At 37.7% G+C, this 16,191-nt stretch overlaps 1 protein-coding gene across 1 annotated transcript in view; it reads right to left on the bottom strand.

Annotated features, from left to right (window-relative positions):
* grm3 (glutamate receptor, metabotropic 3) overlaps positions 1-16,191 on the bottom strand; it is a 69,194-nt gene that overhangs the window by 33,839 nt on the left and 19,164 nt on the right. Inside the window, exons 2-3 of the mRNA XM_073851015.1 lie at positions 11,408-12,018; positions 1,327-2,200 (exon numbers count right to left, since the gene is read on the bottom strand). Of these exons, the coding sequence (XP_073707116.1) occupies positions 1,327-2,200; positions 11,408-11,866 (1,333 nt within the window). The 5' untranslated portion in view covers positions 11,867-12,018. The remainder of the gene's footprint in view (positions 1-1,326; positions 2,201-11,407; positions 12,019-16,191) is intronic.

Below are 16,191 nucleotides of genomic sequence, written 5' to 3'. Positions count from 1 at the left end.
AATATATAAAAACTTAATTTCGATTAGTAATATGCATTGCTAAGAACTTAATTTGGACAACTTAAAAGGGGATTTTCTCAATATTTAGATTTTTTTTTGCACCCTCAGATTTTAGATTTCCAAATAGCTATATCTCAGCCAAATATTGTACATTTATTCAGCTTTCAGAAGATGTATAAATCTCAAATTTCGAAAAATGTAGCCTTATGACTGGTTTTGTTGTCCGGGGTCACATATTACAAAATGTTACTTAGACACCAATTCAGCTCAACAAACTGATTTCTTAAGACTGGAGTAATGGCTGCTAAAAATTCTGTTATGCCAACTTAGGAATAAATACATTTGGAAAATATATTAAGAAAGAACATTGTAATAATATTCCACAAAATTACTGTTTTTACTGTATATTTGATCAAATAAATGCAGCATATGAGATGTATTTATTATTATTATTACTAGATGTAAACATTAATTTCTGATCTATAGTACATCCCTTACAGAAAAGTATGGTACCATAAACTTCAGTGCTATACCACAGTATTTTCATCTGATATTGTCACTGTATCATAGTACTGCCACAGTATTTAATATAAGGGTATATGCTGTGCTATAGACCATGGTATTTATTTACATCACTCTGCAGCCTCTTTCTTCTCACATTAAGAAATTTCAGCTCAAATCAATATTTAATGTCCATTTATTTATTTATCTGGTAAGTAGTCTTGTAATCAACTAAATTATGCACAGTCTGCCGGTCATTATTGCAAAATAACCCCCTTCAGCATGATATAAGACCACTCTGTTTCAAGTGAGGGTCTTGATTACCAGTGAAGGTTTATTTTGCCTCTCTACATTATCCCTTATGTATTCATTATGCGCTGCTTATATATAATGTAATTGTGCCGCTGTTCCCATCGTCGTCAGAATTCTCTGCATCTTTTTCTCCTCTAAACTTATCGTTTGCTCTCTCCTTCTGCGAGTTTGTCTTTGAATGTGTTTGTGCATAGTCACAGATAAGTGCGGCATAATCCCATCTACTTGCCACGCCAACCTGAGCATGCTGAGCACTTTTACATAGTTTATTTTTACCTGCCTCTCTCTCCTTCAGCTGTCAGTCAACGCCGAGCTCTCAGCGGCGCTGACAGAAGACGCTCGACTCCTGCCTCATTCTCCCAGCCGCAATCAAGACACACAGAGTCTCTAATTACAGAGCCTGTAAACCTGTCGTTTCAGAACCACGGAGTGACACAGATATGCCGCGAACAGCGTAAACTCGTACGCCGCTAGTCTGAGAGAATCTGTGAAGAGAAACACAAAGCAGGTTACCTCTAAAGTTGACGTGAAGTAGAAAGTCCCGGTAGAGTTTCCTGCCGTCGAGACTCCGCATGGCCTCGCACAAACGTGTGGTGTTGGCGCAAAGAGTTCGCTGCATTCGATGCAAAGCATGTGCCATGGCGTACACGGCGTTTACGACAAACATGATCTTTGATTCAGGCTCAAAATTTGACTTGTCGATAACCATTTCCGGGTCACAAGGTGGCTTTGGGGTTCCTGCCCCTGCTGCCGAAGCACCACCCAACGAACATTGAAACTTTTGCTCCCAGAAGTCTTTGAACCAAGGGTTTCGGTGATTATTAAGAGGCGTGAGGGTCTGGAAGTAGCGGTTGAAATCTGATATAGGATGTGCCGCGAGCTCCATTGTGATCGCACCGTCCGCTGTGAACTCGTTCCCTTTGACGATGCTCTCTTGTGCCCCCCATCCGTCACTAGCCACCCAGAGGAAAGATGCGTTGAGGCGGGCAGCCGCCGCGATGAGTTCCCGTGCATCGTCGCTTCGCAAAAACAGCACTGCCACGCGGGCCGTTGGCTTTTGTAGAAGCTGACGAACCACCGCCTCATACGAAGAGCGCTTTGCGCTCGAGCGTCCTACTTTTTCTGAAGTAGCAATGCAGATGTTTCTCAAGCGGGCTTGTTGCTCAAAGGCTTCGATTCCTGTTTCTCCATAGTCACCCTCTGAGGCTACGGTGGAAACGTAGGTCCAGTTGAAGGCACGCAGGATCTCCGCCATGGCCTTGGCCTGGTAGAAGTCTGGTGGGACGGTGCGTGCAAAGTAGTCGTAGCGGGTTTTGTCGCTGAGTTTGGCACTGGTACTGGCGTAGCTGATCTGAGGGATCTGAAATAGCCGCAGCAGGTTGGCAACCTGGGAGAAACACACACACACACAAACACACACAAACACAAACATATACAGCATTACAAACCCTGTTTGGATCAATAAGTCAGCACCTTATGAATTAATTATCCAAAGTCTATGATACATAAAATATTCTTTTTTTTAGTCATTTGATTGGATCAAGCCACATTAGCCCAATTAAGAGGACACTAGGCAGTCTCAGCAGGGCTGAGCAGCGTGGAAATGTTTCTCTTTGGTGGGACGCAGCTTGGCTCTTCCATATCACACATCCCACGCTCAGAAATGTACAGGATAACGTCTCTTTTTTCCTGCATAACACTGACACTGGCATGCACAATGACAGCTCGCAGCTCTGATTCAAATCTTTACGTCAAAGCTAGGACAAAACTTGCAGTTGGGTCCTGTTGTATGCAAGGCTTATTTTGTGTTTTGGAATGCTACACTCTTAAAAATAAAGGTTCTTTATTGGTATCGATGGATCTATGAAGAACCTTGAACATCTATGGAACCTTTCAAATGCAGAAAAGGTTCTTAATAGTAGAAAATAGGTTCTTTAGATTTTTTAAATATTCTTCAAAACTGTTCACTGAAAAGTTCTTTGGGGAACCAAAATGGTTCTTTTATGGAATCTCTGTAAAAACACCCCTTTGGAACCTGTTTTTAAGAGTGTAACAGATGTGTTCTAGACATGTAAGTAATGAATGTCTGATAGCCTTGTGGACAGGGTTCCAACATATAGAGTTGTTGTGCTTCAGGTGTTGCAAGTTCGAGTCCTGGCTCGAGCGCCTTTCCTGATCCTGTCCCCCTCTCTCTCTTCCACTTCGCTTTCTGTCATTACTCTACTATCTTATCAAAATAAATATGTGATCAAAGTATTCCAAAGTAGGGTGACCAGATTTCTGAAATGAAAACTGGGGACATTTCCTAGTTAAGTGATCAAAATCTCACTTAAATCTCACTTGTGATTTATCTAGGAATTTTAAAAAGGCGACAATATACAGTCAAACCAAAATTTATTCAGACACCTTCAACATTTCTTAAATTATCACAGTTTCGAAAAATGGTAATAAAATATGACAGGAACTCAGTTAAATTGTGTCAGAACAAATTCATCTTGATAATGTCAGATAACTTTGATAGAAAAGTATGTAATGGATTATAGTCAACCAAAAAAAAAAAAACTGTTAGGATGACAATATTTTGAGCAATTAACATCAATGCTCAATTTTGTTTAGTCTTTGGTGTAAAAGTCGCATTAGCAATTAAAGAAAAAAATACTTAAGCAAAATACCCAAATTTTTATACATTTTACTGGTAGTCCACTGTATGAAGAATTTTTGGTTATAATGTCACAGTTTTACTTTTTACTTTTATTCCATGGGATTAATATCTCATTTCCAGGGACAGAACACCAAAAAACGGGTTTTCTTAACAAAACCTTACTGACCATAAACTTTCTAAACAGCAGACTTTAAATTGGTGACAATAGGATATAAAGAAAAAGCAATGTCTAAAGATAAGTCCCACAAAAGCAATAAATTCAATTCGATGGAAAGTAACTGAATTGTTTTAGCAAACTTAAATCCTGTGTGTCTTCATTCTGATATGTAATATCATTTTTCACCTAATGAATGTTATTTAGTGAGAAAAGTTAGGGTGTGACTTTCTGAAATACACAACCATTTGCAATTTGAAAGTTTTTTGCTCTTTCAAGGCTGAATTTATTTGATTAAAAATTCAGTAAAAACACCAAAATTCAAATAAATTATTACAATTTGAAATAACTGTTTTCTTTTGGAATATATTTTAATGTAATTATTTTTTTTCTTATGACAATGCTGATTATTCAGCATTGTCAGTGTCGCATGATCTTTCAGAAATCATTCTAAAATGCAGATTTTCAGCATATTAGAATGTAAAAAACAAAAAGTCTGTCATTTTTGATCAATTTAATGCATTCTTAATGATTAAAAGTATTATTTTCTTTACAAAAACTTACTGACCATAAACTTTTAAACATCAGACTTTAAATAGATGACAATAGGATGTAAAGAAAAAGCAATGTCTGAAGATGAGTCCCACAAAAGCAAAAGTAACAAAAAGTAACGTAATTGTTTAGCAAACTTGAATTCGGTATGTCTTCATTCTGATACTTCTTATATTCTGATATCTATTTTTCACCTTATGAATGTTATTCAATGAAAAAAAGTTAGGGTGGGACTTGATTGTGTTGCTCTCTGTAATACACTCTTGTCAGGTTTGAGAGTTTTTTTTTTCTTTCAAGGCTGAATTTATTTGATTAAAAAATTAAAATATATTATTACAATTTGAAATAACTGTTTTCTTTTGGAATATATTGTAAAATGTAATTTATTCCTCTGAGGACAAAGCAGATTTTTCCGCATCGTAACATGAATTCTTAGAAATCATTCTAATATGATTTGCAGCAAATTACAATGTAAAAAAGTCACTTTTGATCAATTTAATGCATTCCTGCTGATTAAAAGTATTAATTTCTTCTACTGACCTTACACCTTTTAAGCAAATGTAAAGAAAAAGCAATGTCTAAAGACAAAAGCAAAAATGACCTTGTTTTTTCAGTTTGATTGAAAGTAAACCTGTATTACTTGATCCCTTTGAAAGCGGAGATATGATGTAATTTAAAAGAATATGGAGGAATGAGGGACAGAAGTGTACACAGTCTCTCAGGAGAGAGTCTGCCAGAGGGAGGGAGGCGGGATTGTCAACCAACAGCCGGTGTCGTGAGAGAAAAACAATGCCCAGTCGTTGGCGATGAAAGGAGAGCGATGGATAACAATAGTTATCTAACGAGAGACCACTGCGAGGTCACAATTCTCCCAGCTCTTTGCCAGAAACAGAGCAATATCGCTAAATAAAACCGCAGGAAGACGAGTGACGAGAAACAAGAAAAAGACAGAGAGAGGGGAAGGAGAAGAAAGGAGGGTTAGACAGATTACGGATTTCGGAACTGATAGAGGAAGTCAGCTTTTGCTGAGCCACAAATGGGGAGAGGGTTATGCAAAATTATGCAAATTCCCAGGGCTCTGTCACCAGAGGTACTAGAAAGCAACAACGCACAACACACACAATAGTATCGCCGCAGCGCTAATCCGTGCACGTACAAGAGGAAAGGAAAGAGCAAACTGGATTTACAGGAGCAAAGAATGGAAACGGGGGTTGGTGCAGCGTTTTACTTGAGGGCGGCCCTCTAAATAATGGATTGAGTTGTTCATAGTTGGTCAGGAAAAAGAGCTGTATTGTTTTTTCGCCAAGTAGGTTTCTACAGGCTAAAGAACGAATTTGTGATTCACAAAGCCGAACTTGCAAATAATTAAGTAATACTGATGAATTCATCCATAAATAAAAGAGGTTTATTTAGGTGACTGCGCTCAAAATGTGAACTGGAAGATCTCAAGGGAGGATATGCTCCAGAGACTGGGTTTTCTGCTGCTTATTTAATTTTAGTGAATTAAATGAGCTAATTAAAATCAGCTCTTTTTCATTGCATACAATTAATTTAAATGTGTGTAATTTAAATTAAACTGTTTAATCTATTTGTTTTGGGACTATAATAATTTTAGAAACAAATTGTGAAAATTAAGAGGCTTTTAATCAATATGACCTGCCTATTGTCTAATTATATTTATATTATAATTTATTTATTCAATATATTTTTTAATGATCTATTAAAGTAGACAAAAGCATATGTTCAGGTATGACATAAAATTGTAGCTTGCTTATTGTTTACACTGCAAAAAATACTATTTTAATCTTTCTACCTTCAAATTTCATGTTTAATTAAAATTATTACTTGCTGCTTATTTGTAGTTTAAAGGCATTTTTTTTATTGTACTTACTTTCTAATTTATTGCTTTATTTATTTATTGATGTTTTTAAATATTTGAACATTTTCATTTTACTGCATAACACAAAATCATATTTTAGATGTGAATTTTAAGGTTTTAACATAAGTTGCTAATAATATTTTATTTACTTCATGAACAATTTATTGTTTTATTTTAAATAATTTATTTTAATTATATCACATTTTCATTGCAAAATTGCAAAACTGTATGTTTGATGTTTTGTTAAATTGTTATTCATTAACAAATAATTATTTTATTTATTTTTTCACATTTTTAGTAAAAACCCACAAATTGTAAAATTGCTAAATTGTCTATGACTTATGAATAAATATAGTATATTAATATTTGTCATAATATTTTTATTACTGTGTTAAAGTGCACTGATGCATGTGGTCTGGTATGTTGCGTTAAAATAATTTTTTTAATGTGGTTAAATTAAGTCAAATATTTCTAATAATTTTTTGAAGGTTAAAATAGTTTAAAGGCATTTTTTAATGTACTTTTTTAATTTATTGATTTCTTTATTTATTGACGTTTTTAGATATTTAAACATTTTCATTTTGCTACATAAATTACACAAAATCATAATAATTTTCCATATTAAATATTTTTAATGAAAATAGTTTAAAGGCATTTTTTTCTGTGTACTTTTTAATTTATAGATTTTTTAGGGTTTTTCTTTGAATTTTGGATTTCATTAAATCCATAAAGAATTTATTTTATTCAAAACAATTAATTTATTTTAATAATAATAATAATAATAACTATTATTATTTTTTAATTATTTAGTTTTCTTACATTTTTTGTAAAAACCCAGAAATTGTAAAATTGCTAAAATGTCTTATTAATAAATATAGTATGTTAATATGTGACCCTGGACCACAAAACCAGTCATAAGAGTCAAATTTTTGAAACTGAGATTTATACACCATCTGAAATCTGAATAAATAAGCTTTCCATTGATATATGGTTTGTTATGATAGGTTCTGTTTCATTCCTACTGACCGCCAGAGGCAGTATGAATACTTTGGATTATCGCAGCGCCAGCCAGATCGGTCGAGAGATTATACCAACAAAGTCACGTAGTGACGTATGCTGAGCTCTGGGGAATTATAAACCACAGTAACTCAGCACTCCGCCTCTTTTGCTTTCTCGCTTGATTGAGATCGTTCTCAGTTAAGTGATTCACGCTATCAAGTGCAGCTTACATGAGCCGCGAGATATCGTCCTCACAAGCTGTGTCAGCGCACTTCTACGCATTTTCAAAGGATTTGGAATTCTTCAGCAGCAGTTTTGGTGAGTTTTTTATTATTTTTCTGTTTGTTTTGTCGGTAACACCCTGTGTCTCTCGGTGCAATCCGGTGACTGGTGTTATCCACTCCTATAAGTTAGCGGTCTACCGTTAACATAATCATTATATATTCCATTGTTTCGAGTGTTGTTGTTCCTTGAATTTTAATTTATACACTGCCCTCGGTTCGATCCACTGGCCATTTAGTTATATATATTTTTTCTCTTCACGAGTTTTTTGGTTTTATCCGGAGGAATAACATGCCAACATGCTGCACTTCAGTCACAGCCCCATCAGAGGCCTCGTCTTATCGAAGATGCAAGAGTTTCTCGGCCACCTCAGCGACAGTTGCCAGGAGGACCCCGTCAGTGTCCCCCACAACCACCAAAGGTCACATACATAAAGCCTGAGACGTTCAGGCCGGTGGTCGATCGGTTTTCAGTAGAACAGCTGGAGTACTGGAAGACCAACACAGCAGACCCCTGGGTCTTGTCAACTCTAAGCAGGAGTTATACTCTAAAGTTTCGATGCTGGCCTCCCAAATTTTAAAGAATTGTTCCAACTGTTCTCAGAGACACAGTTCCTTCGATGGCTCTCTCTCTGGAAATTCTTTCACTGTTAGAGAAGGGAGCCATAGAAAAAGTTCATCCCCTCGTTCAGGGAGACGGGTTCTATGCGACGTATTTTCTTGTTCCGAGATGCATACTTTCATGTACTAATTGCTGTTCATCACAGAAAGTTTCTGCGTTTCAGTTTCCAGAATCAAGCCTACCAGTACAAGGTTCTTCCTTTTGGCCTCTCTCTCGCTCCCCGCGTCTTCACAAGGTGTGTGAGCGCAGCTATATCACCTCTTTGGATGAAAGGCATGCGTATTCTGCCTTATCTGGACGACTGGCTGCTTTGTGCCCCCACAAGACAGCAGGCCATGCAAGGCTCCAAACTGCTTTTGAGGCATGTGCAGAAGTTGGGTTTTTCTGTGAACAAGAAAAAGAGTTGTCTCATTCCAGCACAGACATCTACGTTCATAGGAATGACCCTGAATTCCCGCCTAATGTCTGCCTCCCTGTCTCAGGAATGGGTGACAAACATCCTGCAACTATTGGCTCACTTTCGGCCAGGTGTGTCTCTGCATTGTCTCTCTATGGTTCTGCGACTAATAGGGATGTTAACGGCTGCTACAGTGGTGATTCCCCTCGGTTTATTCCACCTCAGACCACTCCAGTTATGGAACAACAGCTTACAACTCAGTCCCACCCGACATCTCCATCGGCTGATAGTAATTTCTCACAGTTGCATATGTGCGTTGAGGCGGTGGAGACAGGTGGAGTTTCTGAAGGCAGGAGTGCCCCTGGGTATGGTTCCCTCTCGACGGGAGTTAGTCACGACCGATGCTTTCCTCATAGTCTGGGGGGAAACATGGAATCGGAGAGGTATTTGTGGACGATGGACACCTACACAGGCCAAAGAACATATCAATCTGCTGGAGCTACGTGCAGTGTTCATGGCTCTAAAGTATTTCTTGCCAGTCCTGGCAGGCCGCCACGTTCTTGTTCGGTCCGACAATACCTCAACAGTGTTCCATCTGAACCACCAGAGTGGCACAAGGTCTAGGAGGTCTCTACAGCTCACTCACGAGATTCTGACATGGTGCCAGCTGCGGCTCACTTCACTGAGGGCAGCTCATATATCAGGAGCATGCAACCAGACAGCAGATGCTCTTTCCAGGGATCGGTTGGATCCAGGAGAATAGAGGCTTCATCCGAATGTAGTGGGGGAGATCTGGCTACGGTTTGGAAGGGCAGAAGTGGATCTTTTTGCTTCAGAGAAGACCACTCACTGTTGCTTATGGTTCGCAAAGACCGAAGTCTCCAGTCCCTTGGGCCAGGATGCACTGTCTCACGAATGGCCGAGCTGCCTACTTTATGCGTTTCCTCCAATCCCTCTGTTATGGGAGACGTTACACAGGATCTCTCTGTGCAAGCACAGAGTACTACTTGTGGCACCACGGTGACCTGCCAGACCATGGTTTCCTCTGTTATTGAGACTTCTAACAGGCACTCCGTGGCAGCTTCCCCCCAGAAAGGACCTCCTCTCCCAGCTGGAGGCCAGAGTCTGGCACCCGGACCCAGCTCGTCTGCAGCTTTGGGAATGGCCATTGGGATAAATCCTTTTCTGGAGCATATTGATCCTGCAGTTACTAGCACTATCTCCAATGCTAGAGCCTTTTCCACACGGCAGATTTATACTTCACATTGGAAATTTTCCTCTGCATGGTGTGAGGGGCATGCGCTCAATCCTGCAACATGTGACATCCTGAATGTCCTGAGATTCCTTCAACATTTACTGGAAGAGGGTAGAGCGGCTTCCACATTGAAAGTGTATGTTGTTGCGATTTCTGCACATCATGTTCCAGTTGAGGGATCTTCTCTTGGATCTCCCAAGCTTGTCTGCAGTTTTCTAAAGGGTGCACGCAGTCTAAAACCTGCTCGGAATCCTCATTTTAAGGTATGGGATCTACCACTTGGCTTTCGTTCCTTTGCTCATCCCAATTTGAGCCCTTGCAAAGCAATGACATCAAATGGATATCCTTGAAAACTGTTTTTTTGTTGGCTGTTGCTTCTGCAAAACGAGTTGGTGAGTTGCATGCGCTCTCTGTTAGTGAGTTATGCTTGCGTTGGTTGGCAGATAACTCCGGGGTGGTCTTACGGCCCAATCCTTCTTTTCTTCCAAAAGTCCTCCTTCGTCAGTTCATAAATCAGATCATTGAACTAGCCTTTTTTCAGACTACTTCAGGGTCTGATTCGAGTGCTCACCTTTTGTGTCCCGTTCGGGCCTTGAGGTGTTACGTAGACACTACTGCTCAGTTTAGACGTTCAGACCAGTTGTTTGTCTGTTATGGGGGTGTGAAGAAAGGTGCTCCAGTGTCTAAACAGAGATTGTCGAACTGGGTAGTAGAGACTATTATACTAGCTTACAAGACAGCAGGAAAACCATTGCCCTCAGGTTTAACTTGTCATTCCACTAGAGCCATCTCATCATGTTGGGCGGCTTTTAGAGGAGTTTCCTTGGCGGACATCTGCACTGCCCCTACATGGGTTTCTCCGTGCACGTTTGCCGGGTTTTATAAGGTTAACATCGCTACTCATCATGCCGTGTGCTCGGAGGTTCTTCTAGAGCAGCCGTAAATTTTGCATCAGGTGGGTAGCATTCCTCATGACTATGTTGGTATGTGTCATCCAAAGTATTCATACTGCCTCTGGCGGTCAGTAGGAATGAAACAGAATGCAAGTTACGCATGTGACTGTGGTTCTGTGAATTCCGGATGACCGCCAGAGTTCTTCGTCACTCGGAATGCACGAGAAAGGCGTACCGAGTCGGAGTGCTGAGTTACTGTGGTTTATAATTCCCCAGAGCTCAGCATACGTCACTAAGTGACTTTGTTGGTATAATCTCTCGACCTATCTGACTGGCGCTGCGATAATCAAAAGTATTCATACTGCCTCTGGCGGTCATCCGGAATTCACAGAACCACAGTTACATGCGTAACTAGCGATATTTGGCCGAGATTCAACTTTTTGAAAATCTGGAATCAGAGGGACCAAAAAAAAACCCGTCAAAATATTGAGAAAATCGCCTTTAAAGTTGTCCAAATGAAGTTATTATAGCAATGCATAATACTAATCAAAAATTAATTTGTGATATATTTACGGTATGAAATTTACAAAATATCTTAATGGAACATGATCTTTATTTAATATCCTAATGATTTTTGGCAGAAACGAAAAATCGATCATTTTGACCTATACAATGTAATTTTAGCTATTGCTACAAATATACCTATGCTACTTAAAACTGGTTTGTGGTCCAGGGTTGCATATTTGTAATAATAATTGTATTACTGTGTTAAAGTAGACTTATGCATGTGGTCTGGTATGTTGCATTAAAATAATTTTTTGATGTGGTAAAATCTAGTAAAACTTTTCTCATTAGTTATTTTGTATATTCTTCATTTAGATCAAACTGACTGGTTCTGACCTGTATGGAGACACTGCTAAAAGATCCCCCAATGACTCCGGCTATGGCCAGCGGACTGTCTTCCTGAAGAGCGTAGGATCCGTCAGGACAGATGAACTCTGTATCATCCACTTTTGTAAGCGAAGCCCTAACAAACTCCAGCGCCTGTTCCAGAGCGTAGGTGTCCCTCGAGCAGGTGTCCAGGATGTGTACGCCCAAAGCCACACCCGGCAGCAGACCTACATCCTGGTTGATCTGATCTATGGCGAAGAGCATTGCCTCAAGCCGCTGGATGCCACGGTCTTCGTTGATCCGGCCACATTCGTCCATGCCCATGCCCTTCTCATGGATGGGGAAGAGGCCTCCCAAAACCAGGTCTCCATCGATCTTGATTTCTTTGCGGGGAGAGTCTCCGCTGGAGAGCAGGACCCCGGTACCCAGCAGCAACAGGAGCAGAGCACGGAGCGTGGACCACATCATTTACCGGAAGAAGATTGACGACGTGTAGCGGTCAGGTGGGGAGAGAGAGGGTGAAAGGTGGGCATCAAGGAACTGACAGAGGTATGAAGGGGAAGCAGGGAGCTCTGTCTGGTTACTCATGGAGAGCCACAGCACTGGGTTCAGCCTTTGAACTGCACAGAAACAGACGGAGAGAAAGAGACACTTTAAGGTGAGGAGACAGACTTAAGAGTTGAAATAGAAATGTGAGAAAACCTAATGCTCAATATGGTGGCTGTAGGACTTTCCCACCTTTCAGAAAAAAGCACATAAACAGGTTTTTTCTTAGTCTTAGGAGCAAATCGTATTTGAAATATGTGACCCACTTAAGTAGCACGGGTATATTTGTAATATGGTCAAAATGATCAAAGATCATATTCCATGAAGATATTTTGTAAATTTCCTACCTTAAATATATCAAAACTTAATTTTCAATTAGTAATATGCATTGCTAAGAACTTCATTTGGACAACTTTAAAGGTGATTTTCTCAATATTTAGATTTTTTTGCACCCTCAGATTCCAGATTTTTTAATAGTTGTATCTCGGCCAAATATTGTCCTATCCTAACAAACCAAACATCAAATGAAAGCTTATTTATTCAACTTTCAGCTTTCAGCTATGACCCTAATGACTGGTATTGTGGTCCTGGGTCACATATGCGACAACAGTTTGGGAGATCTACAGACTTTTCCTAGTTAATCTTTATTTTGATGAATTACTACTTTCATGATGAGTTTATAAAGCTGTTCAGTCGTGATGTACTATAGATTTGTACTATAACTTTATTTATATACTAGGATGTGTTGTTTGACTACATAAATTACACAAAATTATACCTCAAGTATGAATTTTGTAGTTTGTAATTTGCTAACAAGTTGCTGTAGAAGAACTGCAAAAGTTGTCTGATTTGTCAAGTATTTTATTTTTTGTTATTTTTAGTTTCCCCAAGTTGTTTTTGTCCTCACCCTTGAGTTTTCCAAACCTGTATGAGTTTCTGTCTTCTGCTGAACAAAAAAAAAAAAAAAAAAGAAATTTTGAAGAATGTGTGTAACCAGTTGTGTGGAAATACTATGGAAGTCAATGGGGACCAGAACTTTTTGGTTTCACACGCTCTTTAAAATATCTTCTTTTGTGTTAAGCAGAAGAAAGAAATCAATACAGGTTTTGAACCCCTTGAGGGTGAGTAAATGATGACATAAGTTTAATTTTTAAGTGAACTATTCTTTTAATTAATGTAAGGAAGTTGAACAGTTGTCTAATTCGTAAAGAATTTTGGTATTTGGTATATAAAAATAAGGAGGATCAAAGCTTCGGAAATTAAAAATCAAAGCATGCATAAATAAATAAATAGGAAAATAAATAAAGGAATAAACAATTGATAAAACAAGTATAATTTATTTGTAATAAAATTTAATCCAGTAGATTTTTTTCTTTATTTATTATTTTCTGTATTTATTTTTACACTTAATTTTAAGTAAAACTTTTTTATTTTTATTTTTATTTATTAAATATTTATTTTTATGCATTCATTTATTTTTGTTTATGTGTTTATTTATTTTTATATTTATTTATATCCACATGTATTTATTTCCAGGTTTATCCAGTTTTTGGTCCTCCATATTTTATATTTAATCCTGATTTTACTTTTTATTTCCTTTTTTGCTTTATTTTTTATTTTCTGTATTATTTTATTATTATTTTTTAACTTTTATTTACTTATTCTTTCATTTATATTTTTATGCATGCATTTATTTTTATATTTATTTATACCGACATTTATTTCCAGATTTATTTATTTATTCACTTATTTCTTTTTACTTTTCTGTGTGCAATATGAAAATAAAAGAGGTGGTCCTTGCGAGGCTCTGTTGCATCATTGATTAAAAGCACTGGTGTAGGGCTAGTAATTGAGTGATTGGTTGATTACTTGGGCGATTAATCGAGTAATCAGAAAATTATACAATTTTTTTTGTATTAATAAAAATACATAACAATAGCAATTAAAATGACTTAAAATACATATATAATAGCAATGAGACAATAATAATTAGTTCAAATAAAGTATCAAAAGCAAATAATCATATGGTTTTATTGCACAAAACTGTTAAAATACATAATGTATTCTAAAACAACAGAGCTAATGTACATTACACATTATAACAACTGACTGCAGAGGGCGCCAAAAGCCTGACTATTGTTTTTATCGTAGGAATGCGCCGCTTACAATTACTTGACGGGAAAATACAATAGAGGATTTTTTTTAAATCGAGTACTCAAATTGTTTCGAGAAATCGTGAAAGCCCTACTTTGATTTGGTCCTCCATATGAAAAAACCTTTAATACATGTTTACAAAATACATGTGATACATAAAATTCACACTTAGTGTATAACTGTGTCTAATTTAAGTCGTAGAACACAATGTCCAAGTCTCTTCAACTAATGTTTACCGCAGACTTTATTTTACTCATAAATGAAAAAACATTACAAAACCCTTAAGGAAAATCCAGAGGGAACGCAAATACTCTTTTGGGTTTTTCGACTACCACCTGAACAGCTCTATTACCGGCATAGGAAGTATCTACCCAGGGGCGTTACAAAGACGGTCCCCGCTTGAACTGAATTAAATAGACTGTTGTTAGTCAGATAAAGAGACTCAGACATGAGCATTAAGACATTTCAGGGCTCTGTCCTGTCTTTTTCAGGGTCAGATTGTTCTTTGTAATCACAGTGTTCTGTTTAGAGTTGAAAGAAGATTGTCTGCGAAACTGACCTGCCAAATATACAACAGGCGCGCACAGACAAATGAATCTCAACAAATTCACCCAACACCAACTCCTCCGCGCCTTCCATGCCCTTACGAACAGATTTGTCAAAACAGATTCTCAAGGATGGAAAACACATGAGAAACATAAATTAATCAGCACAGAAGCTCAGACAGATGATGCAACTGTTTAGCTGATTGAGAAAAAAAACCTTTGTATCCACTGATGCTATTTATTTATTTACATTAGCTTTTTAACCCTTGATTCACTAAACAAATTAGTCAGGTAATTATGTACTGTAGAAGTGCACCTATTATGCCCGTTTTTACAAGATATAATATAAGTCTCAGATGTCCCTGTTAAGTCATTTATTATATCATTTTGAAAATGCCTATTTTCGAGAAAATACAGAAACACGTTGTTTTCGTGCATGGCTCTTTAAATGCAAATGAGCTGCTGCTCCCTGCCCCTTTTCCAGAATAGGTCTGTGTCTTTACAGCTCGTATCTCTGAAACTCATTTAAAAACATCTGTTTTGGTTTGATTATCATGTCTATCATGCTGAAATCATGGGTTTTAAAGTATTTTAGTTTAAACTCATGATATAAGGTTTTTCTAAATGCACAGAAAGCGGCTGTCACATGGCATGTGAGTACTAAACTAACTTCTCTTTCATGTCTTATTGCGCTTAAACTATACATTTAACAAGTTTATGTTAAAAACACACAGGAGTTACAAAAACAGTCGGTTATGTCTGTGAAGGTAAACCTCTGGGAAAGAAACCGCATTTTTATATTAGGTTTGTGTGGCAGCAGCATAATATACAGTAAATAAATCAATAAATCCACTGCTTTCTTGTTTCCTTTGAGACTGGGACTCTAAATAGTGTTATGTGCTTGTCTGTGCAGCCAAATACAGAACAGTTAGCATGCTTTCCTCAAACTTTTGCCATGGCATTAGAACTGGTACACCGCAAAAAATCTGACACGTTTGTTTTTTCATGTTTGGAGGAAAAGGCTTAGCAAAACAAAGTTACAGGTTGTCCTTTTTCATGTTTTCTGAGTTTTTAGATGCACCGGGGACCGGATTATAACATTTAAACATGGAAAAAGCACAGATTGTGACTGCTTAATCTGAAATGTGCAAAAGTAGTGCAACAGTTTGTGAATTTGCCTGAGAAAATCATATCTGTGGAAAGTGTGAGAAACTACTGTAACGCTAAATCCATTATGTCCTGTTATGTAACATCTTTTCCTTTCCCTTCCTCAAATGAGCATTAATGTTTCTTCCTTGTTAGTATGGAGTTGATTTTACCCCTTGTTAATGGAGCTCCGTTGACAGAAGTATGAAATACTAATTAAATCCTGAACCTACGACTTTTAGAAAACGCTACAAATTTAGCCGCCTGATAAATAGCTTCTCAGAGCGCTAAGCGAAAGGCACTAATTGTTAAATCTGATGCCGGGTATGTGCGTCTCTCCATTTGTGCTGAAACCGTGCAAAAGGCAGCCTTGATATCTAAGCCTGGTTTTTGATCTGAGGG

The sequence above is a fragment of the Garra rufa genome, chromosome 11, assembly GCF_049309525.1.
Source record: "Garra rufa chromosome 11, GarRuf1.0, whole genome shotgun sequence".
NCBI lineage: Eukaryota > Metazoa > Chordata > Actinopteri > Cypriniformes > Cyprinidae > Garra > Garra rufa.
Note: the sequence above shows the minus strand (reverse complement) of the source record. Positions and strands in the feature narration are given on the sequence as shown.